Source organism: Colletotrichum jinshuiense, chromosome 3 (assembly GCF_051148585.1).
Source record: "Colletotrichum jinshuiense chromosome 3, complete sequence".
Taxonomy (NCBI): Eukaryota; Fungi; Ascomycota; class Sordariomycetes; order Glomerellales; family Glomerellaceae; genus Colletotrichum; species Colletotrichum jinshuiense.
Genome location: NC_139310.1, coordinates 1688947 through 1714631, shown reverse-complemented (window position 1 = coordinate 1714631; position 25685 = coordinate 1688947). Strand labels below are relative to the sequence as shown.

The 25685-nt window shown below is 53.5% G+C and overlaps 6 protein-coding genes across 6 annotated transcripts; 3 read left to right on the top strand and 3 right to left on the bottom strand.

Moving 5' to 3' along the window:
• Nucleotides 1-934: 934 nt before the first annotated feature.
• On the bottom strand, nt 935-4678 carry EsH8_III_000487 (Endonuclease/exonuclease/phosphatase; the record flags this gene model as incomplete). The annotated part of the gene is made up of 4 exons (XM_083262212.1): nt 935-1037; nt 1090-2014; nt 2063-4580; nt 4637-4678. The coding sequence occupies 4 exons, from the start codon at nt 4676-4678 to the stop codon at nt 935-937; spliced, it is 3588 nt and encodes a 1195-aa protein (XP_083122699.1).
• A 1569-nt stretch (nt 4679-6247) lies between these two features.
• On the top strand, nt 6248-6801 carry EsH8_III_000486 (DUF4748 domain-containing protein; the record flags this gene model as incomplete). The annotated part of the gene is made up of 4 exons (XM_083262211.1): nt 6248-6256; nt 6322-6335; nt 6399-6424; nt 6485-6801. The coding sequence occupies 4 exons, from the start codon at nt 6248-6250 to the stop codon at nt 6799-6801; spliced, it is 366 nt and encodes a 121-aa protein (XP_083122698.1).
• Nucleotides 6802-7580: 779 nt separating this feature from the next.
• Nucleotides 7581-9016, top strand: EsH8_III_000485 (RNA polymerase II-binding domain-containing protein; the record flags this gene model as incomplete). Its single annotated transcript, XM_083262210.1, has 3 exons — nt 7581-7730; nt 7822-8839; nt 8907-9016. 3 exons carry the CDS (start codon nt 7581-7583, stop codon nt 9014-9016), a joined length of 1278 nt encoding a protein of 425 aa, XP_083122697.1.
• A 1150-nt stretch (nt 9017-10166) lies between these two features.
• Nucleotides 10167-12676, bottom strand: EsH8_III_000484 (protein phosphatase 2A regulatory subunit RTS1; the record flags this gene model as incomplete). The annotated part of the gene is made up of 6 exons (XM_083262209.1): nt 10167-10217; nt 10469-10805; nt 10857-11155; nt 11209-12165; nt 12220-12585; nt 12653-12676. 6 exons carry the CDS (start codon nt 12674-12676, stop codon nt 10167-10169), a joined length of 2034 nt encoding a protein of 677 aa, XP_083122696.1.
• Nucleotides 12677-15156: 2480 nt separating this feature from the next.
• Nucleotides 15157-17365, top strand: EsH8_III_000483 (transcription factor TFIIIC subunit TFC1; the record flags this gene model as incomplete). The annotated part of the gene is made up of 4 exons (XM_083262208.1): nt 15157-15396; nt 15449-15785; nt 15835-15912; nt 15963-17365. 4 exons carry the CDS (start codon nt 15157-15159, stop codon nt 17363-17365), a joined length of 2058 nt encoding a protein of 685 aa, XP_083122695.1.
• A 433-nt stretch (nt 17366-17798) lies between these two features.
• Nucleotides 17799-19829, bottom strand: EsH8_III_000482 (BCS1 N terminal-domain-containing protein; the record flags this gene model as incomplete). Its single annotated transcript, XM_083262207.1, has 3 exons — nt 17799-19021; nt 19074-19236; nt 19296-19829. The coding sequence occupies 3 exons, from the start codon at nt 19827-19829 to the stop codon at nt 17799-17801; spliced, it is 1920 nt and encodes a 639-aa protein (XP_083122694.1).
• Nucleotides 19830-25685: the final 5856 nt, after the last annotated feature.

The window sequence follows — 25685 nt, the reverse complement described above, 5'->3', positions numbered from 1 at the left end:
TTTTGAAATTGTAGAGGATGGAAAGAACAAAAAGTTACGCCGAGAGGGAGCGGCTGAACCCGAAAACCAGAGAAAAAAAAACCGGCCCAACAGAACGCATTGTTTGAAATGCCGTCATTCACTTCCAAAGGTCTTCAAGCCTTTCCCCTTCGATCATTGATAGAACACCAATTCCCCGTAAAAGGGTGGTTAATATAGAGTTTGATACCGGGCCAAACCAATGACTACACTGATGTGACCATGTACACCTAGTCTGCTTGCAGTAACGTCATATAGACAGACTCTGGCCCCCTGGTTGCCGGCTGTTGTGGCGGCAGCAGCCACCCATGCAATGCCAGTTCAGGGACAAGAAACTCATGCGAGGCACACTTTTGCCTACCCGAGCCCACCGTGCTACACGCGTCGCGCGTTTCTGCAAGATCCGGCCCGGAAAATGGCTGGGCGCATCAGTCTCCAACCCCTCATAAATAGTCAGATGGCAACGCCTAGAATGATGCCTTGGAGCAGGTTCGGGGTATAATTGAAGCAGCAGCAACAAGACCTGATCGATGTACGCAATCTTAGTTTTTTTCATTACTTCTTGTCCATGCCGTCGCTGGTCCCTGCTACTCGGTGGCCAGCACACGCTATTCGCCGAAAGCATGCAGATATTGTCGAAACCAATAGCCGCAATAAGATGTCTCTCATCCCACTCGTATTGGGGGCAAATGAAACCCGATGTTTTTCTGTCTAAGCTGCGCCATTAAATGCCAAAGTCGTGGGTGCTCAAGAGTCTCATGCCATCCGCTTCGTGATTCCTTGTCCCCGCCCCGGTCGTAACCCCGTTTGTAATTCAAGTCCTAACCTTGTCCTCATCCGGCCCATGTTCAGCGCGTCTTATCATCTAATCCGTGATTGAGAATCGTGGTCATGTCAGTATGTTTTTGAAAACCGCTTACGCCTCTCTTGACTTGCTCGAGCTGCGGTCGTTTCCGGGTCGGAGAATACTCCGAGCGGTAGCTTCGTCATAACCGATGACGTTTATCAGGTAAGACATTCTGTAACGTTGGATCAGCAATAGTCTCGTCAGGCAATGTCTAGGGCACCTACTTGTCATCATTAATTTCGCGCAGTTTGAGGTCTTCGAACCTCTGCTGGCAGTCCATCCACGCCATCGCCCGCGCTTTGGGCTTGGTTTTCTTGACGGTAAACTTGAACCTGCCCGTGACGGGTCGATGGTCAGATACACGGACCTCGTGTCGTTTGTAGTCGATCTGCTTTATTCTACCACCTCCACGATACAGGAGTCGGTCACACCACGCTGGCGAGCGCTTTTTCTCGCTAGTATCGTAGTTATCTGTCCCAACGTCGTACTTATAAGTCGGCGCGAAAGTGATTGGCATCTCCTCAAATGCGCGAAGCTTAAAGGTAGGATTTCGCCGTTTCGCCACGAGGAGCTGATCCCGCTCGAGAAGCTTGGCTAGGTTGTTCTGCTTCACAGCGATTACAACAGTATCGCGAGACATGGTGTCAATGCGGTAGTTGAGGTCACCGTTGAGCAAACATAGTTCGTGGTCTAAAATCATGGTGCCGTCTCCACCACCAACAAAACTGTCGAGGCGGGTGCTGAGATCCCGCTCGGGTGGCAGTATTTGTGCCTCGAGAATGGCGGCCACGTCATTGTGGCGACTGTTGGCCTGAGACTGACCAGCTGCCAGATGGCAATTAATGAAGCAGAGAGAGGAGTCATCAACCATGAATCGGACAACAATGGCGCCCTTGTTGCCGTGCAGGCCACCCATGCCACGTTTGACCTCTGCTGCGCTCAAGTTCTGGATGCGATCTCTAAGCGTCGACTTAACGAAGATGCAGGTGAAGAGCCCAACCAGAGTGGCCGTGTGTAGCAAATGGTACAGACAATCTGGCGGCATATAGTCGTCTAGGCTCTTGAGAAGAAAATCTCTCCAGTCGCGATACTGGTGACTCATGCGTTCCTGATCAGACCCCTCCTTCTTCTTGACTTTTAGGAAGCGTTCTGGGTATGGTTAGCATGATTCTGGCCGTTTTGGAAACTACAACTTACTGGCTGTTGCGGTTTTATCTTCCAAGTCCACGAGCTCTTGAAATCCAAAGACGAGTATATCCGGTGAACTATTAGCTTGAAGCAGACTCTTGATAAACGCCGAGTCTTCCTGTGCGTATCGAAGACTGTGTGGTGTGGAAGCACCTGCATTCCAAGTCATGCAGAGAACCTTGAGGTCTTGAAATTCGCAATACTGCGAGTCCATGGCCTTCATCTCCGTCTCGTGCCAATCGTCTTGCAGCAAACCATCCCAGACACGAAGCATGTTGTCGGCGCCGAGCGAGATGACCTGGTGACGATCCATTCGGTAACAGCTCGAGATATCATAATGGAGCTTGACGACCGGATTTTTGTCATGAGCCTGCCAGTCCTTCTTGACAGTCCATGGCGTTGAATCCATGTCGTAGACACAGACCTTACCGGTGTTGAAACCTGCCCACAGGTGATCGCCGACCCCTACGAGAGAATTGATCTTCCAAGAGCTTAAGTTCACGATGCCAAGGCAGTTGAAATCTTGTGTGTTGTAAATGGTCACTTTGCCGTCGGCGTGACCGAAGAACGCTTTGCCAGGATGCGAGCGCACTTGGGTTCCCGATGTCACTTCACCCGCTGTATCTTGAACCAGAGCGCGGACCAGGACTTGGAATTGAGTTTGCCCGTCCGACGACGGAGCGAACACTCGAATCTCCTTTCCAGTCGCATGCCATAGTTCCTCTCCGATAACTATAGAGAACGAGTGGCCTTTGGGCAGTCGGAATGCCTGGTGAGGATTGTTTGTTAAGTTCGGCGTGCTAGTCTCATCTGGGCCCCAGACGAGTAAGCCACCGGTCTCATCCAATGTCCATAGCTCATTGTAGTGGCGGTAAATTTTGATCACTTCGTGCCGGCCATGGGCTCCCGGCTTGGTCGCAACTACACTCTGCGTTGCGATATCAGCCTCCATAAGCTCGCCGAAATTGTTACCGATCCATAGTCGCTGTCCTTCCTCGTCCACATTGTTGCCAGGTTTGAATGCCACCGTTGTGGCTTTGATGCCCTCACCATGAGCGAAACTCATTAGAAGCTCTCCGTCTCGCAGACTCCACACCCGTGTCAAGTGACCAGTTGTACAGATGAGATCGCCGCAGACGTCGAATGTTCGGGGGTCGTATTTGGTCTGAATCTCGTGCACGCCTTGCTTTATATACGGCGGTCTCCGGTTGACATTGGAAGGGTCCGGGAAGGTCGGATTGCCATTTATCTCGACCTTGGAAGTATTACTGGATGGTATTAGAGCCGTTGACGGTTCGGCTAGCTGCTGTTGCGCATGTTGGGCGGGTTGAGGCGGCTGTGGCGGCGGTGGGCGAGGTGCAACCCTCTCCGATGTCCTATCTGTCACTGTGTTCGAACGCCCAGGCAACCGCGTTGGGGGCGGAAGATGTGTGGTAGTAGGCGTCGACACAATCCGTTTGGGCGGAGGCTGAACTTCGGAGACTGACTGGGTATTGACGCCTGGTCTCGGAGGCCGTGGAGGTGGTTTCATGGTCATTGAGATGCTCGCTGGCCGTTGTTGGGCCTCTGCAATCGTCTGGGGTCTCGCGGGAAGCGCTGGTACGACAGGCCGAGACTCACCAGTGATCTGGGGTGTGATTTGGCCCTTGACGAAACCATTTACTTCATGGTCTCGTTGGTTTCTCTTCGTCATGATTGAGTGATGGACCGGCGGGGGAGCAAACCCCACATCCAAGGGCCTTCCCCGCAGAGACGGCGGCGGCTCTGTCTGCATGGCTGGCGCTTTTGGTCTGGTGGGAAGTACCGGAGGCGCCGGTTCATGGTGGCTGCCAGGGCTGCTAGGTGGGCTGCTAAAGGGAGACGTCTCTTCCTTGAGCCTGCCCCGACCTTCGGCAGTAAGATTATGGTCAGCAAAGGTAGGCTTCGGTTGTGAGTGCATCGACGGCTTCTCAGCACGGTTGATGGGCGGGGGTATAGAAGGTTTGGTGTCTCTTCGTATCTCCCCGGATCTTCTCGGCGGGGGTGGTGACGGCGGCTGGGACGCCGAGAGTCTGGGGGATCGCCGCGGTTCGAGCGAGGGAGTATGAGGACGGCTTGGGATCTTGAACGGCCGCGGGCCCGTTGGAGTTGTGGGAGTAGATGACCCAGAATCGGCGTTCAAGAATGAAGGTGTATCGGTATGCGCAAACCGGGAGACGGGGTTTTTGGGAGGCGACTGTGGAGGCTCTACCATTACCGAGGGAGCCTTCACCGGCTCCGGCTTCAGAGTAGGAGGGACCCCTGGGGTGCGGCCCGGCGAGCGAGGAACTGGCTCATGCAGCGGGGGAGGAAGGGAGGGCATCGAAATACTCGCGCGGTCTCGTGGCCTCGGGGGGGTTGGGAGGGCTTCGGCGGAGGATTTCGTATCTCGAAGGAAGTCTGGCTTCGGAGCCGGAGAGATTGTTCGTGGTGGAGAGGGGCCAGGCGCGGGGGATTCGCCATTCTTGTTCATGTTCTCGAATTGCGCCCTCAGCGACGAAACAGGTTTCTGCAAGGGATGTCAGCATATAGTACAAGCAATCTTCGCGGGCTGGCGTGACAGACAAGTGAAGAGCCATCAGGCCCATTCTGAGCAGGAGGAGCCATGTTGGCAGCAGAACACGACAGCGGGGCCCAGGGTGCCGATACCCATTACAGCCACGTCTTCAAGTATATCCTCATGAGCCCATCAACGGCGGGCCTTCAGAGAAAGGCTGACGCCTGCTTATCCTAAAAGGGGCCGGGTTTGAGGTTGGCGAGAGGAATTCGGGCGTCGCAAGGATGGGTAAGCGGACGGGAGAGTTTGCTGCGCGTGGGAGTTCGGAGAGATTCTGAGAAGTGGGATGGACGGCCGTGCAAAAGGGCTGAGGAGCATAATGATGCTGGGCGGGCGTTTCGAAGCTACTGGGTCGCGCAAGAGGGCATGACCAAGAGGCGGACGGTCAGGGTCGCAGAGGGAAGCGCGTGAGAAGTGACGGTTGGGTGTTTTTTTTGTTGTGACGATGGTAGTGGTTGTGATTGACGACAAACTGGCATTGCAATGGCCCCTTGGAGCAATGAGATGCCCAGCCGTTTTGCTGGGACTGCAAGTGTGGGTGGTGTACCTGATTCGCGGGTACCTTGGTGGTCTAATACCCTGGGGATGGAGGGAGGTACCGTCCAAAACTAGGTAGGGAAGGGACGTAGGAGGGAAGAGAAAGGCAGGTCGCAGGTCGCAGGTCGCAGGTTGCAGGCCGGCCGCAGGTCGCAGTAGTGCTTTGCGGTGCCGTGCGGTGCCAGACAGAACGTGGAGTGTGTGAGGTGGTGGTGGGAGGCCACTGACGGGGGCCAGCAGTGGTACGTGGTGGGATGTACGTAAGGTTTGAGGGGACTCGCCATTCAAACACTGCCGTCGATTACGACTTGCGACGTACCTGTCCCGCCGCAGCAAGGCCATGGCCTATACAAGGTAGCAATATCCATAATGACATATGACCCTGCCGAGCCGTTTCTCCGTTTCTGCCAGCCCTCAGTCATTGGGCAAGGATTGGGAGCCCGTTGCGGGACTTTGGACTGGTCCAAGAGATGCCACTGGGCCACTGGGCGAGCTACTGTGCCTCAAGGCAGAACAGGTACGAGGGCCCCAAGTACCTTACTTCCAGCTTGGGTGTGGGAAAGGCACACCTTTAGTGCACACTACAGGGGCCGTTGGCCCTGGGTACCTGAGGAACTTGACCAACGTGCTGGGCACTAATTGTTCCGTAATTAGGCGAGCCCACAGCCTGGTCTGCCGCTGTAAGCCCCTGTACATCACTTAATGTCGTTGGGTCCGGCGCATCCAGTCCCTGGCTGGAGCCCAGGAGAAAGTACGTACCTCGTCCTCAACTGCCTCTGTGCCGGCTAGCCTTGATTTGGCACTTTGGCTCATTCGGGGTCCACAAACTCGCGTGCACGGTGCAGAAGGCCAAGCCACCGGGGAGCTCCATCATCAGACCATCCCACTTTCTACAGTGCGTGTTCAATGGTAAACTTGCCCTCCGATTGACCGGGTTCTCAACTTACTGCTACCAACTCCCGACAGGGCTACTTTTTTTTTTCTTCCCTCTTTCTTCCGACTTGGACCGAACAACTGCTATCTCGTCAATCCTGCAAATCGTCTTGTTCTGTCGAACATTAACCTCGAGTTCTGCCGCAAATATGAACACCGTAAGCCGTTCCCCAACCGTCGCATCTGGTTTCAAGTTCTTGGCTAACACCATGCCTGATCCTAGGTCAAATCATTCTGGTAGGCTTGACTCGTCGCAAATCCCCTCTCACCGTTGAGAACGCTGACCTTCTTGTCTCCCAGGCTCGGATGGGGCTCCCTTTGTGTCGGTATGTGGTCACCTGAACTTCGTTTGTCGCGAGTGCGTAGCTAATCCCGACACATCGTAGCCGGCGGCACCGCCTACTACTTTGCCAAGCAAAGCATCAACGCCGATCGCGCAGCCCGCTTTGAGGAGCAGCGCAGGAAGAAGGAAATGGTCCAGTCGCTCGAATACGGAGACAACGTTGCCGCTCAGCCCGGCTCCTCGTCAACCATGGGCGGCGAGGCACGTACCGATACCGCCGGCTCTCCCAGCCAGGAGTCGAGCTCCGATCCCGCCCCGACCCGCCACGCCCCGGCAACGGAATCGCAGAGAGTATTCGAAAAGAGCAAATACGAGAGCAGCACGCCGTTCAAAAGTCCAAAGGGCGACCGCTTCTCATAGGTACGGGCGGTGGAAGGAATCTGATCGACACCAGTTCGTGTAGTATAATTATTTGCTCGGTCGAATCTGACCGTACATTGTACCATTGAAGATGACACGAAGGAAATGATGCCTCTTTTCTCGCGTTTGTATTTCGCAGCAGAGTGCTTACGGCGGTTATTTCTATATGCAGACGCATTGTAGGGGCATTGGCACTAATAGCAGAATGCCAATGAATGAATGAATCATTGTACTGCAAAACGTCCATCAGTGCTTTCCTTGTCTGTAAGCAACACGATATTACGTCACCCTGGCTGCATGGACACCAGAAGTTCAGCCAAGTACTCAACGCGAACCTGCGACTGATCTATAGCTGGCTTCACCCTGTCCATTCAGAACGCTGCGCGCGGGTTCAAAGGGCGAGTGTCCTTCCAGGATAGCTGCAACTTGGAGTGAGGCTGGACGCCGCCAGCTGCGATTCGCACTGGGTAACCTGGGTCCCTTGATGCACTACGGAAGAAGCCGCCCAGAATCCCCAATTCTCAGTCGACTTCTCGTCACGTCAGCCTCACTGGGAGCTCAGCCACAATTTATGGCGGAGGAATGCATTCAGCTGCATATTCCTTTCCTAGCCGTTGAAGCTTGTGGCGGCAGGTATCCAAGTGCTGCTGCGGTACTAGCTCTAGCTTGACTTCGACTACGACATCCCGCTTCAGCTTCCCCCCGAAACCATTTATTTCCACCTGCTTGCTTGCTGCCAACCCTCTATTCTGCCTGGCAGGAATGCGACTCGGATCACGATGGCAAACCCTGAGCTGGCGATAGCCAAGGCCTCCTTCAGCGCCATCCTCTTCCGCAAAGAGCCCATTTCCCTCACCCGGCCCGAGATTGAGGCCTTCCACATCCTCCTCCATGACGCGATACACCAGTGCTCGCCAACCAACGTTCAGGTTTGATGTCCTCCAACGGCCTCTCTCTCTGTCACTGTCTCTGTGTGTGCCTAGTGTTGCAGTTCGACTAAACTCCTACTGCCTCTTTTAGAAATGCAAGCGTTGGATCTTGAAGAATCTGGTCCCCTCGCCGGCGCGCGTCAGCGCTCTGGGCAAATATCTAGCCGCCCTCTCCAACTCCTTTTCCGATGATGCAAAAACGAAGCCTTCTACCCGGAGAAAGCGCCTGCATGTTCTCTACATTATCAATGACATTTTGTATCACGTCGTTGTGCGGGATCGCGATGCGCGCTTTGCGACCGCACTGGAAGCCAACCTGGGCCCCTTACTCCACGGCGCTGCAAAGTTTCAAAACTGCCCCAAACAAGCAAAGAAGTTGGAGGACCTGTTAGGGCTCTGGGAGAATCAGAGGTACTTTTCAGGAAGCACCAACAACAAGCTTCGGGAAATTGTCCGTGAAGCGCCTCACAGTGGGGAGCTGTCCAAGCCTGTGGGACAGGATCAGACAGGGTCGAATCTGGCCTCGAAGCCCGCCAAAGATGCGCCTTACATGATTCCCTCGATCCACGGCGATCCAAACACCCCTTGGTTCGATCTGCCAGCCGCCAACTGGCTGCCATACCTCACACCAAACTCGACGAAGCCGATGTCCATTGATATGGTCAAACCCCTACAGCTCGCTGCAGGACCGGCAGACAAGGTTCTGGCAAAGGCCGTTAGAGACCTACTTTCGGATGTCGAGAGACTATACAGAAAAGGGGCACCCTCGCAGCCCGAACAGCAGCAGCACACGGACCTTAGCGAGATGGGCGAGAGCGTCGTGCTCGACGAGATCACGGGCGAGGTCATTGGTGGGGAGACATACTATGGCTGGTCCCGTGGTTTCTGCGAGAAAATGAAGCAACGAAAGAAAAAGGTCAAGGGGGGAGGCAACGACGGTGGCCGCGGTCGAACCAGCTCTCGGAGCCGCTCCCGTAGCTACTCCCCCGGCCGGTCCAGCAGAAGCGACTCTCCGCCCGCCTTCAAGCGACGCAGGCTTTCGCCGAACTCGCGAAGTCCAAGTCGTAGTCGCAGTCCTGACCTGCGACGCAGCCCAAAGGGTAGCGGCCGTTACGACTCTAGGGATTACAGCCGATCCAGATCGAGGTCGGGGTCAAATTCCCGCTCGCGTTACAGATCAAGATCAGGATCGCGCGATCGGGGTCCAAGAAGAGACGGGGACCGCGCCGACTCGGGTAGACTACCACCTCCTCCGCACGATATCGGCCGGCACAACCCTGACTTAGGACCCGGCTATCTCGATCGGGGACAGATGCACCAACAGCTACCACCGCCGCCGCCCCCTCCGAACTATCACTCACCGCCGGCATTCCCGCCATATCCCCCACCGCCTCCAAACGCGGCCGGCGGCTTCGGTCACTTCCCACCACCTCCACCACCTCAAGGCTACCAAGGAGCATGGCCGCCCCCTCCACCTCTGATGGGCGGCCCTCCACCTCCACAGAGTTGGGCTCCTCCGCCAGGTCCTGGTGTGCCGCCATCACACATGGGCGGGTGGGTTCCGCCGCCGCCACACCAGCAGCAGCAGCAGCAGCAATATCAATTTCAGCAACCCTACGGACGTGGCAATGGCGGGTATCGGGGAAGGGGTGGAAGGGGAGGCTACGACAGAGGCAGAGGTGGGTGGTGATCTCGCTGCTAGCACTGTAGAATAGCCAACTTTGAATGAATGCCGATATCAATTTACAATAGCCGTACCCGTCCTCCACCCAATCAACTTCGAGCCTCACAGCATCATTCATTCACGTAGATCATTTACTAATGATGAGCTCCAGTCAGGACCAGAGACTGCTCCAACCTCTCTGGTTTTGCGGGGTCATTTCGTTACCCAAGTCTAATATGTGACGTCTTACGTCTGTACTCATTCATCGTCTAAGGCAGAAACCGAGAAGAAAACCCTCAATTCCTCCGAGAGAGCCGCAGAAAAGAAATGGGGCTTTGTCTCCCGAATTTCGCCTTTGTACGCCGGTCCTATCTTTCTCTCGTCCACGTCCTGCCTTCCTCTCTCCGACGCAATTCGTTTTTTTGTTCCCATAGGCAGAAGAAAAAAAAACCCCTTCGTTCCTATTTCCTATTCCCCAGGCAGAGATTTTAGACAATCGGAGGGCGGGAGACGACTCAAAGCCAGTCCGGTCGAGTCTGAATCCTCGCAAAAGAGGAGAGAAATAAAGAAGTGACATCATGAAAATTAAGTATGTTCCGGGGGCGGCGATGCCCCATCCCTAGAGCACGGAGTCTTGTTTTCCTGGCCCGAGGTCGTTTCCTGGGTGATACTCTGAATCGCCCCTCAAGCACAAACACACATGCATGAGTTTTCCCCTTTTGAACCCTTCAACCCGTTGAAGGCGCATCATCCGGTGGTGGTGTCAAGTCCCGTCATGACTCCTCATCTGCATCGGCTGTTTCTTCGCCGTTCTTTTCCGAGCCCTGAAAGTCGGTCTGGTTAGCCAAGTCTTCCAAAAGCAGTGATCGCGAGCGGTTATATGTTGCATAAAGTACAGTGAAAGAAGAAAAGAAAAACCGGGACATGGAAACGAAACAACGAGTGAGCCATGTTGTCAAGGGCGGTCGGTAGCGCTCAAATGCGAGCCGACCAGAGAGGAGCAGTGACAGGCAACAGGCAAGGGGCAAGGGGCAAAGGGCAAAAGGTTAGGTCATTGTCTGGGGGCGGGTCCTACCGAGTCTTCTTGTTCTTGCCGGCGGTCCCTACGGTCAGCATCTTGCAGCTTGAGGGAGTCTAGTCGTTTCTGGTTGTCTTCAGTGCCGTCAACCTCATCGACACGAGAAAGAGACCCGGCATGTGCTCTGCCAGCACTGGGGGCGCTAGGGGCGCCGTTCGCTGATCGTCTTTGGTTGGCCTGATCCGTAATCGAGGCCCATTTCCTCTCGCGCAAGGCTTCTCTGGCAGCGGAGCTGTTTTGTTGCTCGGTGTAGTCATGGGAGCAGTCGTCAAACAGTTGCGGGTTGATCTCCATAAAGAGCTTCATCGCATTGTAAACCATGCCGTGGATTGTGCTTGAAGCGATTAGCAAAATCTCCATCGGTCTCAGGAAATGGTACACTCACCGGTTCCAGTGGCCCTTGGAGTTCTCATAGAGTGGCGCAAACATGATGGGCAAGATAATCTCAACATTGTCGCTGACCAAGTTGCAAAAGTACTCGTTGTTCCAGAAGTAAAGCGCGCGCTCCGCAACTTGGAAATGGGGACTGGCAACAGACTTGGCAAGCTGGTGGAAAAGAGGCTCCTGGACTTTGGCAAACTCGGCGGGATCCATGACTTCGAAAATGTCTTCGACCTCGTTAAGGAACATAACCTCTTTTGTGCTGTTGACCTTGGGCCAGTACCGAAGCAAGCCAAGGACGACCTAGGCAAGTTAGCATCGGCTTTACTCCAAACCTCCCACGTCAAATTACTTGCCTCTTCGGTCAGCGACGCGTCCTTCTCAAGGAACTGAACAATACAGTATGCCAGCTGAGGATGATACATGCTCAGACTCTTGACTTTGTGCAATGGTATCAACACCCTCGTCAAAAAAGTCTTGTGCTCCTCCTTCAATGGCAAGGCAAATCCGTTGATGATGGAACCCAGTATTTCCAGGAGCTCGGCAATGCCATTGAATCTTTCCGTCTCGTATGTAAATTGGAAGAATACGTTGTTGATGGAGCGTCGAATGAACGATCTGAGATTAAGGAACTTGCCATAGATACGGTGAAGCGTCGTCTTAAGGAAATCTCTCTCGCGAGGATCCTCGGAGTCGAACAATTCCAGTAGCTGAAGGACAAAGCTGTGGTCGATGTACGCCTTGGCAATGTTGGTGTTGAAGTCCTGGCTCTCAATGAAGCGGAGGAAAAACTCGTAGACGACCTGAATGTGTGGCCATGCAACCTCCAAGACGGGCTCGTCTTCTTCGGGATCGAAGGCTTCACCTTGGGGGTTCATGGGAGGAGGAATGGGTCGGAAGAGGTTCTTGGCGAACATCTCGACAACTCTCGGGTACATGGGTTCCGTGATGACTTGGCGATTATTAGCGACGTAGTCGAGTAGTTCGTGGAGAGCCAGTCGCTTGATCTCCTTGGACTTCATATCACCGCTAGCATCGTTAAAGTCGAAGATGACGTTGCACTGGTCAATCTTCTGCATGAACAGCTCCTGACGGCGATTGGGGGGGACCTCATGAAAGCCAGGGAGCTTCTCGAGTTCACGATGAGCAGAAATATCGAACCTCGACGAATGCTGTCGCTTGGGCGTTCTGAGACCCTCGGGCACGTCTTTGGGCGTCTGGTGAAGGCGATCGAACATGAGCGACTTGGTGCCTGCCTTCGGAGGCGCAAGATCGTGTGGCATGGTTTCAGCGGCACCCGGAGGCGGAACATGCTGGCAGGCCTGTTAGTGACATTTTCCGAGGTAGGCATCAGGCTGGAGTCTTACCGGGGCGCTGGGGCTGATGATTACCGTAGGCGGCAAGGTCCCATGGCGAGCTGGCGAACTTCCACCGTTAGCACCTTGAGCGGCACCCGCAGAGCCGTAGCGGTCCGAGGCACCACCCTGCTGGTTGCTCAACGGCGATGGCTGGTTCGCGGTGCCATGATCTCCGGTGTGTGCACCAGCATTGTTAGTGGGAAGGGGTTTGTTGCGGGGGTCGGTCAGGTTCGTCGTCGAGGACGATGGAGTCGGATTGGGGGACTGGGTAGCATCGCGGCCTGAGCCTACGGACGACGGAGATGCGGTGCCATCCTTGGATTCTTTGTTCTTCTTGGGCTTATTGGGGTCTTTGCCGCGCGAGAGCTGAGCATGCTGGGCTGTCAATATCGCATTCCGCACTGGACTGGGCTCAGGGGCCGGGTATTGACGGTGTACTCACCACCCTCTGGCTGAAGCGCTTCATCTTGGACGTCACGGTGATGTCCCTCTCCGTGGGGCGACAGAATCGCCCAACTCAACAACTGCAAAAAGAGACACTAATTCGAAATGGACGGAAGTCCAACGGGTCGGGGTGTATGCAAGCACGGGCGGACGGTCGAGGTCCTGGTGTGCAGGGGGGGATTCGGCCGGATCGAGACAATTAGGAGATGCTCTCGAGTATAGACAGGCGGATTGAGGGGACTATGCCAGCGTGGTGGTACAATTTGCGGATGCGCAGTGAATGAGATAGGGTGCGAGGCCGCGGTTGGGGTTTAGGTCGTAGCGAGCGCGTCGGCAGCTTGATGTCGACGTGATGATGGAAGGAGGGCGTCGCTCGGCGAGGGCTGGGGTTGAGTTGTCAGGATGGCGTCGCTTCGTGATGCGAAGAGCAGGGGGAAGCTAGAGGAGAGGGTTGGCGGGCGGATTGCGACAAAGTAACGACCCATCAAAATTGGCGGGAGGAGAAGTGATCGGGCAGCGAAAGGAATGAGCCAGATTCGAGAGATTCGAAGAGGATGGGGGTTCTGGGTTCTTTGGATCGTCGGGAAAGCTGAAGTTGTTTGCGGGGCCCAGGTGAACTGTGAGACGACGACGCGGGACCAGAAGCCGGGCTCCCCTAATGTGCTAGCGGCGGCGGTGAAATATTAAGGTGAAAAGGTATGGGCACAGAGTTGTTTGGTACTCGACAGCTGGAGACGGTCCAGTAATGCGCGGCAGCCAGCCAGGAACAGGCCTCGACGCCAAGGGGGCAGGCGGGCAAATGGCGGACGGGGATTGGGATTGGAATTGGGGATAGAGGCTAGATAAGGCAATATTGACAGTCTGTCGACGATGGGATGGAGTTAGACGGAGGGATGCTGAAGGTGCGCATTGGACTAGATCAAGACACGCAGTCGACGTGTGCTGTAAGAGTGGACGTGGTTGAGAGAGTGGAGGTCGAGGCTGCGAAGGTCTTCTGCACCAGGAGACAGACTGCACCACGAATGGTAATTACGGCACTGGTGGTACTGTGCAGGAGTTGGGTGGGAACGGGAACAGTGGGTGGGGTTTGGGCTGCGCTGCGGACAGGAAACACACATTGCTGTACAGGACAGGACGCACAGGGCGAGAGAGCCAGGTGCTAGCTACCAGATAGGCTGGGAGCTGTGGCCGCAACACTACGAGTGACATTGCGCGCCATGTACTGCTAAAGGAGGGACAGGTGGGGAAAAGGTGCTGACGGGTGGTGGTGACAATGGACACTGGCTGGGCACTGGCAGGCTGTGGAAGTGACGCAGGACGTGCACGGATCCGGTACATTGGACTACATCTTGGCCTCAGGTACCGTGTTAAGCGCGTACCTACCTTCTGTCAGATAAGGCCCTTGTGGCGACCTGCGCCTGCCGACTTGCGAAACTTGTGACTGGCTGGGAGGAGCTGGACCCTGGACCTCAAATCTCTCTTGTCGGCAGCAGTGTTATTCCGGAACATTTGACGGCTGCGATTCCTCGACTTCCTGCATGTCATCTCCACAGTAAACACCACCCTCATGCCACCCAACGACAACGACTCCGTGCTGCGTAGACTAGCACACTGTATTTTGGCCCGCTGCAAGTCACCTGCCAGCCCTTGCAGGGACCTTCACTTCGGACTCATCCCAAACAATGTGGGCATCATTAAATCACCACCGTACGTACATGATGCGCTCTTCTTCCTCAGAGCAAACGTTGCCCTGTTCTTTGGAAACGAGTGTTTGCCATCGGACGCCTTGGCCAGCCGAGACGTCTGAAACGCAAGGACGCCTGTCTCCATTCCTCTGATACTTTGTCCTGCTTGCTGTACACTACCCATATGGGTGAAGGTCGCGTGTCCTTCAGCTTTCTGATCTCTGCCCTTTTGACATGTTGGTTTTTCCCCCATCTGGAGTTGGGGTGTGTTCATGTCGGACTATCCAACAGTTCGCTGTCCGATATTGCCTCCATAGAGACGTCCGGCATGGGTTTAAGATATTATATCCCCCAAAGCTATCGCACAGGACCAACGTGTTCGAATCACAGTGCTATGTTTTGACGATTCTCCTTTGGAAACTCACTACACTGTCACTGGACAATCAGAGTCGATGAGGTTCCTGCCGTAGTGACCACTAATGCACAGTGCATGGACTGTAAATCGTCTCAAGTACTTCGAGAAAATGCTGCACTTCGCACCGTGCATCTTCCATCGACAATCTCAGTTGCTCAGAAGACCATCTAAAATTCCAGTCAAAGACAACAAAGTACTGGGCTCAGAACCATCCCATCCAAATCCCGTCACTTGGCCCGAACACTCGCTACATCCAGCGACTTTATCTTAGATATACGCCCATACCCGATCTCAAAAGACCCAAAAGCCGGAAACAACCAATCAAGTGGCTTTGGTTGAAAACGACAAGACAACGACCCCAACCCATGTGTGTTGTAGGACGGCAATTCACAAATCGTCACCATGGACACCGAGGGCATGCCTGTCGATGATGAGTTGGGCGACGAAGTTGGCAAGGAAATCGACGGAGATGCTGGTGAGCATGAGACCCAGCGTGGCACATCAACTGTCCAGAAAGACAGCCACTCGGCACCCCGCTATCCCATCCCGAAAAGGGCCATGGGTGCTGTTGAGATCCCCATGATTGTCATGAATCTGGATCGAACAGAAAAGGCCTTTGGTAACATCTCGTCTTTTCAAAATGCATGTCTTGGCATTCTACCATACTCCCTGCAAAATACTGACACCATGTCAGATTCTTGACACAGAGCGCAACACAATACCCTTCTACCTCAACCCAGAGAGCCCATTCCGCAGGCCAGTCATGTCCCACAGTGCCACTAGTCACAACGTCGTGTTGAAGGTGGTCGTACCGAAACGGACCGGTAGGAAGCGGAAGAGAGGGACAGAAGGGCCGTGGGAGGGTGAGGTTGAGATGACCGATGTTCCCAGGTCAGGCACTTCGGGAGAGCAGATTTATTCCAGGTCGAGATTAGACAACCCAAGGGTCTTGCGGAGGAAAATGCAAGACAATGCGGGCAACTACGACGTGGAGGCTGTGGGGGTCATCAAGCACACGCATCGCTTCCGCGGTACGATCATCACTTCCACGCTTCGAATATGCTAGCTAACTATACGTAGGCATGGCGGATTTCCATTGGGGCCTCGAACAATCTCCGTTCATATCGAGGTTCATGGGCCAGATCATGCCCGGCGACAGTAGGTCAACCCTAGTACACCTGCATGGACGGATAGCTGACAGACTATAGTTACCCAGATGAGAGACTTCAAGTTCATCGACGGAGTAGACAAGGGGCCAAACGTAGACATCATCCCACCGCCTGTGTGGACGCCAATGACGCTGCCCTTCATCTATAACTACTCACAAAATCCCTACGTGCGCTCCGAGCTCGACCAGGCCGGCCAGACCAAACTCATCAACACCCAACTTCCAACACTCATCGGTTACTTTCTCAAAGCAGACCAGTACCCCATCCCGACCGGGCCACAAATGCCTTACGATGGCACCGATGAGGAGGTCACCCACTGCATAGCCAGGATGCAGGAGGCGATGGAGGAACGACCCATCTGGACGCGCCGCTCCCTTCTCAACAAGCTTGGCTCCATCGTCCGAAACGCAAACGTCATGAAGCGCTGTGTAGGTTATGTCGGCTATCAGTTCCGCGGTGGGCCCTGGCGTGACGCCATCATCAAGTACGGCATCGACCCGCGTACCGACCCAGCCTACAAGACATACCAGACTATGATCTTCAACATGAGGAAGCTCCAGGCGGGCCACATCGGCGAGACATGGCATGCTATCCGCAGCCTGCGCACCGAACAACGCCAACCGCAGGGCGACAACCACGAGAGCCACGTCTTCGACGGTAAGTCCTACTGGACCGACGGCAAAGTCTGGCAGATCTGCGATATCACCGACCCCCTGATTGCAAGCATCTTCGCCGCCGCCCCGCAGAGGCCTGAAGTCGACATCTACAACAGCGGCTGGTTTCATCAGGGTACGTGGGCCAAAGTCAAGGGCATTATGAAGACCAAGATGATTGCGATCCAGTTCGGGCGCAAACTCAAGGACGAGGATTTTGCAGGCATCTTTGACGTGCGTGACACAACGCCGCCGCCGGGTGCCTCGAGTGTCCATGTACCACTGCCGGATCTGGAGCTCACCGACGCAGAGAAACGCGTGCTTTACGGTCGGCGCTTCAAGGAGCCCAAGAAGAAGCGTAAGGGAACTGCTTACCGCGTCACCAAGTCTAACGGCCCCCGTGGCGTCGCCGCCGCGGCTGCGATGGGTAGCGCTGCCGGTACGCCTAACCCAGAGCAGAATACCCAGGAGGAGCTCATGTCGCTTGCCGGAGACGACAGCCTTGACGAGGATGATAGTGAGGGTGACGACGAGGATGCCAATTTTGAGGGTCGCGTCTTCGCCCCTGTTCCTGGCCTTGACGAGGGCATGGAGGAAGGTATTGGTGAGGAGTACGGGGATGAGGACGAGGAAGGGGAGGGCTATGGGTATGAAGAGGAGGTAGAAGGGTACGAAGAACTGCATGCCTACGACGACGGGGGCGAGATGCATAGCGGTATTGCGTATGTGGGGGAACAACCTGGTCAGGCGGACGTGGAATCGGCGTACCCTTCGGCAGCCTTGCCGTGATGGGTTTCTTAAACAGGGGCAGCGTGAAGAACATATTACGCTATGAATTTCATGTTTTGTGAAAATTAAGACAGTGGCTCAATATACCTAGCTAGCTACGGTGGAAGAAGAAGAAAAAACCCCGCGGCTACAAGACACCGCATATTGCATTCCCAGCACAATTACCAAACGAGCAAAAATAATTACACAAATTGGTTAGTTGTGTGCGTTTATCGCCAAATTAGACTCAGCTTCTGCCTCCGGGTGTATTTTCTAGGTCCATGTGCCGTCATGTATCATTAAAACGCGCATATCATAAACGTATATGAAGAACTGTAGACCGATAAACAAAAGAGCCTCCGGGGGGAGGGGGATGCGAAACTAGGAAACCAATCAAAGGATACGGCAGCGAGGGTGAGGAAAGACTCGCTACCATGGCGAGTTGTATAAGACCTTATTGCACCTTCAGCACCTTCGTCTTGTTCTCCTTCTGCAAACGCATGCCCTCGACCCACTCGGCCGTCTCCCTCAGCGCTCTCCTCGGGTCTTTCTTGCGCTTGAGCAAGAACCCCTGGATCTCGGCGGGGCTGAACAGACCATTGGGGATCATCGTTCCAAAGTCGTCCGCAATGCGCCTCAGCTCCTCGCCGTCAAACTGGTTCTTCTTCTCAGCCTCTACTGGAGCATCTTCCGGTGGCGAATTGTTTTCGGGCGACGAGAATGAAGATCGAGAAGTGGACGGGGTCGACGAGGACGATGCTGATGACGCGCCACCGTTCATGGTGATGGGCGGCGCCGGGTTTGTGGGCGGGGCAAGGTGTCCATCGACGCGCTTGGCCGGAGAAGCGCCGTCGGCTTCGTACATACGCTGAAAGAGTTCGGTTGCCTGCGCGGGCGTGGCGTTGGTGAAGCCGACCTGCAGATCGACCCGACCCGGTCGGATGAGGGCTTCGTCAAGAGACTCGGGCTTGTTTGTCGTCATGACCAGAATGCGGCCTTCCTGCGATGCGACACCGTCAATGGCGTTGAGTAGTCCAGATAGCGAAATGCCCTTCTTGTCATCCTTGGCCTCCTTCTTAAGAGCCCGGGCGAGGTCTGACACCTTCCAGTCATCCTTGCTTGTCTTCTTGCTCTTTTCCTCCTTGTCGCCGTTGGCGTTATCGTTGTCCTTTGACTCGGACGGCGCAGCGTCAAGCCCCTCATCAGCGCGACTAAGGCCCGCAGTATCAATGTCCTCGAGCAACACGACACAGCGGCGTGGAAGGGAGTTGAAGAGTGTTCCGAGGTCTTCCTCCGTCAAGGTCGGCTCGAGGAGAGAGATGACGAAGATATCGAGACCAAAAACGCCGGCCAGTGCGAAGGAGAGGGAGGTCTTGCCAGTTCCCGGGGGTCCGTAAAAGAGGTATCCGCGGCGCAGGGGGATACCACGGTTCGCGTACCAGCGTGGGGTGGCCGGGTGAAGATATTCGTTCATGTCGGCGAGCACCTGGCCCTTTTGCCTCGGGTCGAGGACAACAGTCCTCATGGGTCGGACGGGGCGGTTGGCTACCTGGTTCCAATTGTAGCGGCCGCCGTAACGGCGCATCGGCGCTGGGCTTGGGCGTTTGATGGTTGTGCGAGCGTAGTGATCCTGGTAATAAAACTCCTTGACAAATTGGAGGAGTTGCTTGATGGGTTCTGTAAGCTACGTTAGTTTGGGTAGTGCTAAGGCCGGGTCGGCGAGGCTTACCTGGATGCCGGCCGAAGCACGAGACAATGAGATCCTCTTCCTTTCTGAAAGTCCCATAGCTCGCTTCGCCGTCGAATACCGACTGCTGCTTTCGTTGAAGCCTGAAGTAGCGGCCTTGAAACCAGAAGCCGTGAACGCCGACCGCAGGCACGTATCTTGGGGGCTAGGCAAATGTCGGTACTCTGTTGGAAATCAAACGCGTCGGGGATGGGTATGACTTACAGCTTTGGCTTCCTGGTTGGAAAAGTTGAGATACTCCGCCGGAGCGTCGCCACTGCCAGCAACGGTTCTGGTCTGCAGAGCCTCGAGCTCCTCTTCCTCTTCCCACGCGGTCTTACTCACGGTCTCGGCTGTCAAAGAGCGAGAGCTAGCCATTAACGGCTGAAGTGCCAGCCACTTCATCATGTGCGTGTAAATCTCGTCGGTGCTCGAAATGTGGATGGAGCTCATGAAGTTGTCCTGGACGAGTCGGAAGGCGGCGCCGTACACTTGACGGACGACCCGGTTGGCGGCCCAGAGGAAACCGAACAGAGTCAGGATCATTGTCGGGTCAATGCCCAGATTGGAGCCGATCATCTGGTATAGAAACATGAGGGAGCGAACGACAGGGTTGAACTGTCCACCCAACATGGGTAGCAGGCTCTCCATCATCCTGTTGTTACCAGGGAAGGATCTACCGCCCGTCATGTTCTCGGCCATGGCTGTTAGGTTGCCTCTGAAGAGGGTTGAAAAGTCCATTTTGCCCATATCTATCATCGAGGCTCAAGTAGCGAAGATGTGTCGGTTGGTGAAAAGGGTGGAAGGAGGCACTCTGGGCCGACTTATATAGGTTGGTCCACACACTAGAGGGCTTGTGGCAACGGCAGTGAACCGATGTGTTGAAAAGATGGGATGAAGTTGAGAGGCAGCAGAATGATGGTGTGTCCACAATGAGGCTCTCGGTGCTTCCCTACCTAATCAAAGTCTGTAAAGTCTGTTGACAGTATTAAATATTACGGAAGTAAGAGGATTCAGAACGCATTTTTAGAAGCGAGTACGCCTAGAGGCTTATTCCTATCCGATTTAACCGATTTGGGGCGATTAAGGCAACAGAAGTGGGTAAGCAAAAGAGATGCCTAGAGTGGCGAAACACAGTCGTAGCCTGCGGCATGAGCGCGAAGTCCAGACTAAGTGTGTCCTGCATCTCATTGATTGAAAGTCGAGCTGGCTTTGGCCAGGTAAGTGCGAGAGAGTGGGTGGATGAGACCACCAATGTGTCAACGTCATTAACAGTTCACTAGAGCTGCAGTTGGCGTGCGCTTTAGAACGGGACCCAGTTGGATTGGTTCAACAAAGTACCGGAATACTGCCTAGAGACTGAGAGTGAAAGAAAAAACACCGACTTGCAATCAGAGTCGTACTCGTGTCAGCTGCAGTATCCAATTGTTGGATAGACATTGAGGGGGGTCAGCGCATGTGAGTCACAGAGTCACAGAGCCACAGACTATCGGGGTCGATTAAGAGAGGGCAATCCCAGCAACAACGGGCCAGATTCCTTTGTTTGCAAGAAGGTGGCGATTGATACGAGAAATTGCATAGTTCAGAGCCAAATCATGAGTATTATGTAGTTCAATAGAAACTGAGACGTCTCTACTCCGGCCAAGAGAATCGGGAGGCGAAAGATGCAGGGAAAAGGCAACACAGGGTACAGCAACCGGTCCCATATGGAAAGAGCAACTGCAATGCGATCACTAAGCCGCTTCTGGCCGCCACTTCACCGGCCTTCATGTATGGGAGGCCTCAGGCACTAGTGCCGCCTCGTTGGCTTTGCGGCCGGGTTGCGGACCACACATTCGGCTCCGTCGTCTCCGGTTTCCGACCTCGACTTCCTCTCAACTTTCCGATTCTCAAGCCAAAACCCTGGCTAGACTTTCAACGGGACAGCCAATGATTTCGAACCCTCATGAGTGCGTTTAGCTCTTATAAATCAGGCGGTTTTCTTCGATGTCACATTGCGTTCCCCATATCCCTCTGTCTTGTCGTTGTCATCATGTCTTCCGACAAACACTTGCATAGTTGGACAGGTACTTCACACCGTCAAAGACTGACAAGATACCCTGCGCTTTTTGAGCATACCCCCTGGGCCCGATTGTTGGCTAATGAGAGTGACCTCGTCCGCAAGATTTCCCTTTGCCCCGAGAGGCAGCGCATATCCTTTGATCTCGCTTTTAGCAACACCAGAGCAATCCGCCTTACGAGCAGGCAGGATTACACTTTGGCCAGGAGCAGCCGGTACTTTGGCCAACTACTTTATTTTCGGTTCATTATCTCATTAGATTCTGTACTTTAGTGAGTATCTAGAAGACCTGGGGGTGTTCAAAAGCCGTCGGGTTTGCGAATAGCATATTAGACCGCTGCGTCATCGTGCAATCTTTCACTGTTGTAAATGGTCCGTTTCAGGCACTTCGAGGGCTACATTCAACGAGTCCTTCAAGTACCCATAGAATTTGGTGCGCCTCTCGATGCGTTCAAACTTTCGTTCCCAACATAACTATTGACAACACCATGATGGCTACCATATACGATTTCGCAGAATGTACGGGGACCGCAGAAGATCATTTACTTCCTGGGCTGTTGGAAACTATCAGTACCCCTATTTTAATGTTTCTGCAGCTCAAAAGATCTGTACTTAACTCCTGTCCATGAGTTGAACAGTCACCAAGACCGATGGCTGAGGGTCCCGGGTGCTGTTCAAGGTTGACGAGTGGATGGACCTGTAACCAAACGAAGTAGGAAACAAACTTTGGGCTGGCCCAAAGGGTGAAGATTTTCAATTTGAAGAGGGGTAAGTTGGCTTAGTCTCTTCTCTCTGATATAGTTTGTTGTTGTGTTTACCTCCGAACATATGCTTGGATCCATGAAACCTCGATGATATGATTTGAGCTTTGTGAATACTCATGTAGCGTGGCGTCAGCTATGGCTCCCAATAACAGGGAGTTATCTCAATCCTCATTCTTTCTGAAATTGAACTGTCCCTTGCTATCACGCTGCCCCCCTCTACTCTGCCTCATCGTCGCAGTTTCCAGGTCTTACGTCCCAGGTCATCACATATTCTTCCATGAAAATAATATAAGAACGCTTTCAAGTCTACCAGACTCACCAAATCAACCGATCTATGAACAAACTATCTTTAATATATTCAGGTCCTCATTAGACCTGTATTGGACATGACAAGAGCCTATATTTTGCTTATAAGCGAGAGATAATTGTGTCCCCATGGCCATTAAATGCAAGTACATCGCCAATATTCCCAGCAAGCTTCAAGCTCTCGGAATTGCCAAAACGTCATCTGTACGTCCAGGTTTTGCTGCAAGCACAAGGAGCATGAGATGGCGCCACTCTGCTCTCCCTTCAAAGAACTTCGAGTTAGGGGTTTAGAGATCAAATAGCGATGATATTTAGCGCCCAGGGAATATGTGGTGATATGCGCCGTCACAAGGATGCTACTTCCAATTGATGCTACCCAAGCCATCACATGCACGCTCCCATGATGAACCCCAGAGCCTAAGTCAACTGTCAGTCCCCGATCTACTTCAACGCCTCGAAACCAGATATCTCAAAGTCGGAACATTCGAGCAGGCTCGCTGCATTTATATCTACAAATGCTGCCAGTATGGCTTGTTTTCAATACAGAGATGGATCGGGGTTGTTGGTACAATACATATACTAAAGAAACCGAGTTGGCCATATGTCGTCAAATAAATAGAGCTCAAGCTCCACGGAATCACCCTCCGCATAAGACCGGCGTTCGGTAATATGTCATCTACAGAGGCCTTCGAATGTACTTATGACTCTAAGGAATACCTCAGACATCACTATGTTTCTGGGAAATACAAACTGTTGGCCGTTTGACTTTTTGATGGACAATTTCTATTCTCCATCTTTCTAACTGTACTATCAGCTTTGCGATCGATATCTATCTGTTCAGTCTTCAGGGCTTGCGTCACATATTTGACAACTACGAAGCCTTGAGTCAGAATTTGACGTTTTGATGTTCGTAGTCACCTCAGTTAATAATATCCAAGCATGACAGGTTGTCTTAGTAGCCACTAGACACCATTTTTATCAGTAAATAGTCTTATTGGTACCAAAAACGAGATCACTTGCCTTTTTATGTCACTTTAAATCTCAGGAACCCCCCAATATATTGCGCTTGTAACTTCAGGATTCACCGAGGTTAACTTGATGCAGAGAGTCTTTAAGAGAGTGAGGTTACCACTTCATCCCGAAGACGTCCCCAACCATGGCGTAGAGCAAGGACACAGTACAAGTCTAAAGAACAGGCGGTAATTAAAGCTAGAATACGGGAGTGTTGTTTGGTGTCTAGAGATATTCTTTCATTTCTCGTATAGAAAAAGATGGCACGACAGCAGATGCTGGGTCAACTCATGAGGCTTTAGTAATATTACGCAGACATGTCCAACAGGCCGGCATAGACAGCGCCCTGGCTAAAACTAAGATAAACAATCCCATACCCTTCGTCAATTCGATATGGTGATCATTACTTTCTTGCTTACCCTACAATTTGTCGTGACAAACGCTTGAACCTGGATCTAATTTCTTCTCTAAGATTCTTTGCCAGAAGGGTGCCTTGGCGGGTTTGAGTTGTGGTCGGGCTATCACCGACTTCCCCACGCTTGCTACCGATATTCCTGCTGCGCAACGAATTGCTCAGACGGGAAAGAGGCAACCTGCCCGCGATGATTGTGATGTACTGCAACCCAAGAAAATGAGCGGTCGAGTCAGAATTGATCATCAAGGTATCTGTTATACCGAGCCATCCCCGCTCCCTCTTTCTCTGGCAACTTAAATGCATCCGCGAGTCTAGACCATTCGGAGAGTTTCTTCTTTCCGTTCGAAAACAAATTTCAATTTTCATAAATGTCATCTGATGTACAAGAAACATATTTTCTTTATTATACAACTAAAGTTTCAGACTTAAACCCCTCGATCTCAAATCCAACCGCCACCGTCAACTACAACGACTCAGACGAACTATTACGATCCACCACCATCAACCCAAGACGGCCAGTAATAATATTTTTCACTAGATACACATCGCCAACCTATTTCAGCCCCATCCATCAAAAGAAAATGTTCCGAGAACCCACAGCGTCGGCCGTCTTGCTTCGAAGTCAACAATCTTTCTCAAACATGATCTTTTCCCCAGAACACAGAACACACCCCTCCACCATCCCACACCCTCGGGGCCTCGTCTTGCTCGCACTCCACATCGCACTAGATCCATGATCCCCGTCCTAGTCTAAGGTATCATCCCTCGCCCCCGCTAGGTGCCGTTGGAACTTCTGGACCTTCCATCTACACAAGACCCTGTGCAATCTCCTTTAGCTCACTCCCCCCAAACGAAACACGCCAACGCGTCGACTTACGTAGGCAACTCATTGGCTCCCCCTAGACACGCATTCGCACACGCAACAACGACCAACGTCCAAGACATGTTCGCTAGGTCGTTGAGCACCTAAGGACCAAACCGCTCGTTCGAGTTTCGAAGTTTCGGAAAGACATTTATCTATGAGAACGGTATCGGCCGAGCGCCATGGCCTCAGGCCTCATCCTCCCACAGCTCCACCCCCAGATATACGCCCGCCCGGTAAGACATCCGCTATATCAAACACCACCAACGCCACGCGTCCAGAGAACCGGAGTCTCCATTAAAGCGAAACCCGAGCCGTAGCTTCTGCAGAGCCACTCTTGACGGACATCCAAGCGAGTAGGCTGGATGTGGCTCTCCCAGTGCTCCAATCTACATGCTTCACCTCCCCCACACCACCCCAGAGCATACCTACTCACTGGAGAGAACCCTCCGGTTCCGCCGTCCCGGTCCATGTCTCTGGGCATAAAGCCGTTCGTCTGGACCATATGAATTGTGTTCTCCATCGTCATGCTTCCCTTGCCTTCCACCTCATCTCTCCACGGTTTCAACGTCATGTCAACAGCACCTGAACCACCGGCAGACATTAGCGTCAACGTGGGAAGGACGGATAGGCTCACGACCCTCGCTTGTACCGAAATGAAGTCCTTCTCTCCGTGGACGCCCTCGCCGTCCTTTCGAAAGATATGCATTTCCACAACTCCCACGCGAGCTCCACGGCCTACCCCGTGGTCCCATGCTTCTGTCTCTGTCTCTGTCTTGCTCTGCACCAAAACGTGGAAACTCACTCGAGACCCTTTCTCGTCCTATCAAAAAAAGCGCAGGTCAGACATGCCCTCGAACAAGCCGGGCACAGCTCCCTCGCATGAACTACAAGGTGCACCATGTGTTCCTATACCGGTGTCTCCGCGTTTTGTCCTTCTTGCAATGTCCGACATAGATGGTGCCATCAACCGCCAGATCACCCACTCCATACCACCTTACTCGCCAAGGTACTGATGCATTCCATCTATCTGTTCCATCCGGCCTCTAAATCCAGCCTCTATGCTCCGATCCCGTCATGTATTGTCAGACGATGACTGTCCCGGCCAAGATAGGCTCACCTCATCCTCACCTCTCACATGACAGGCAACGCCTGGGACTCATCCCCCCTCCCCCTCACCCACAGCGTTGTACAGTCC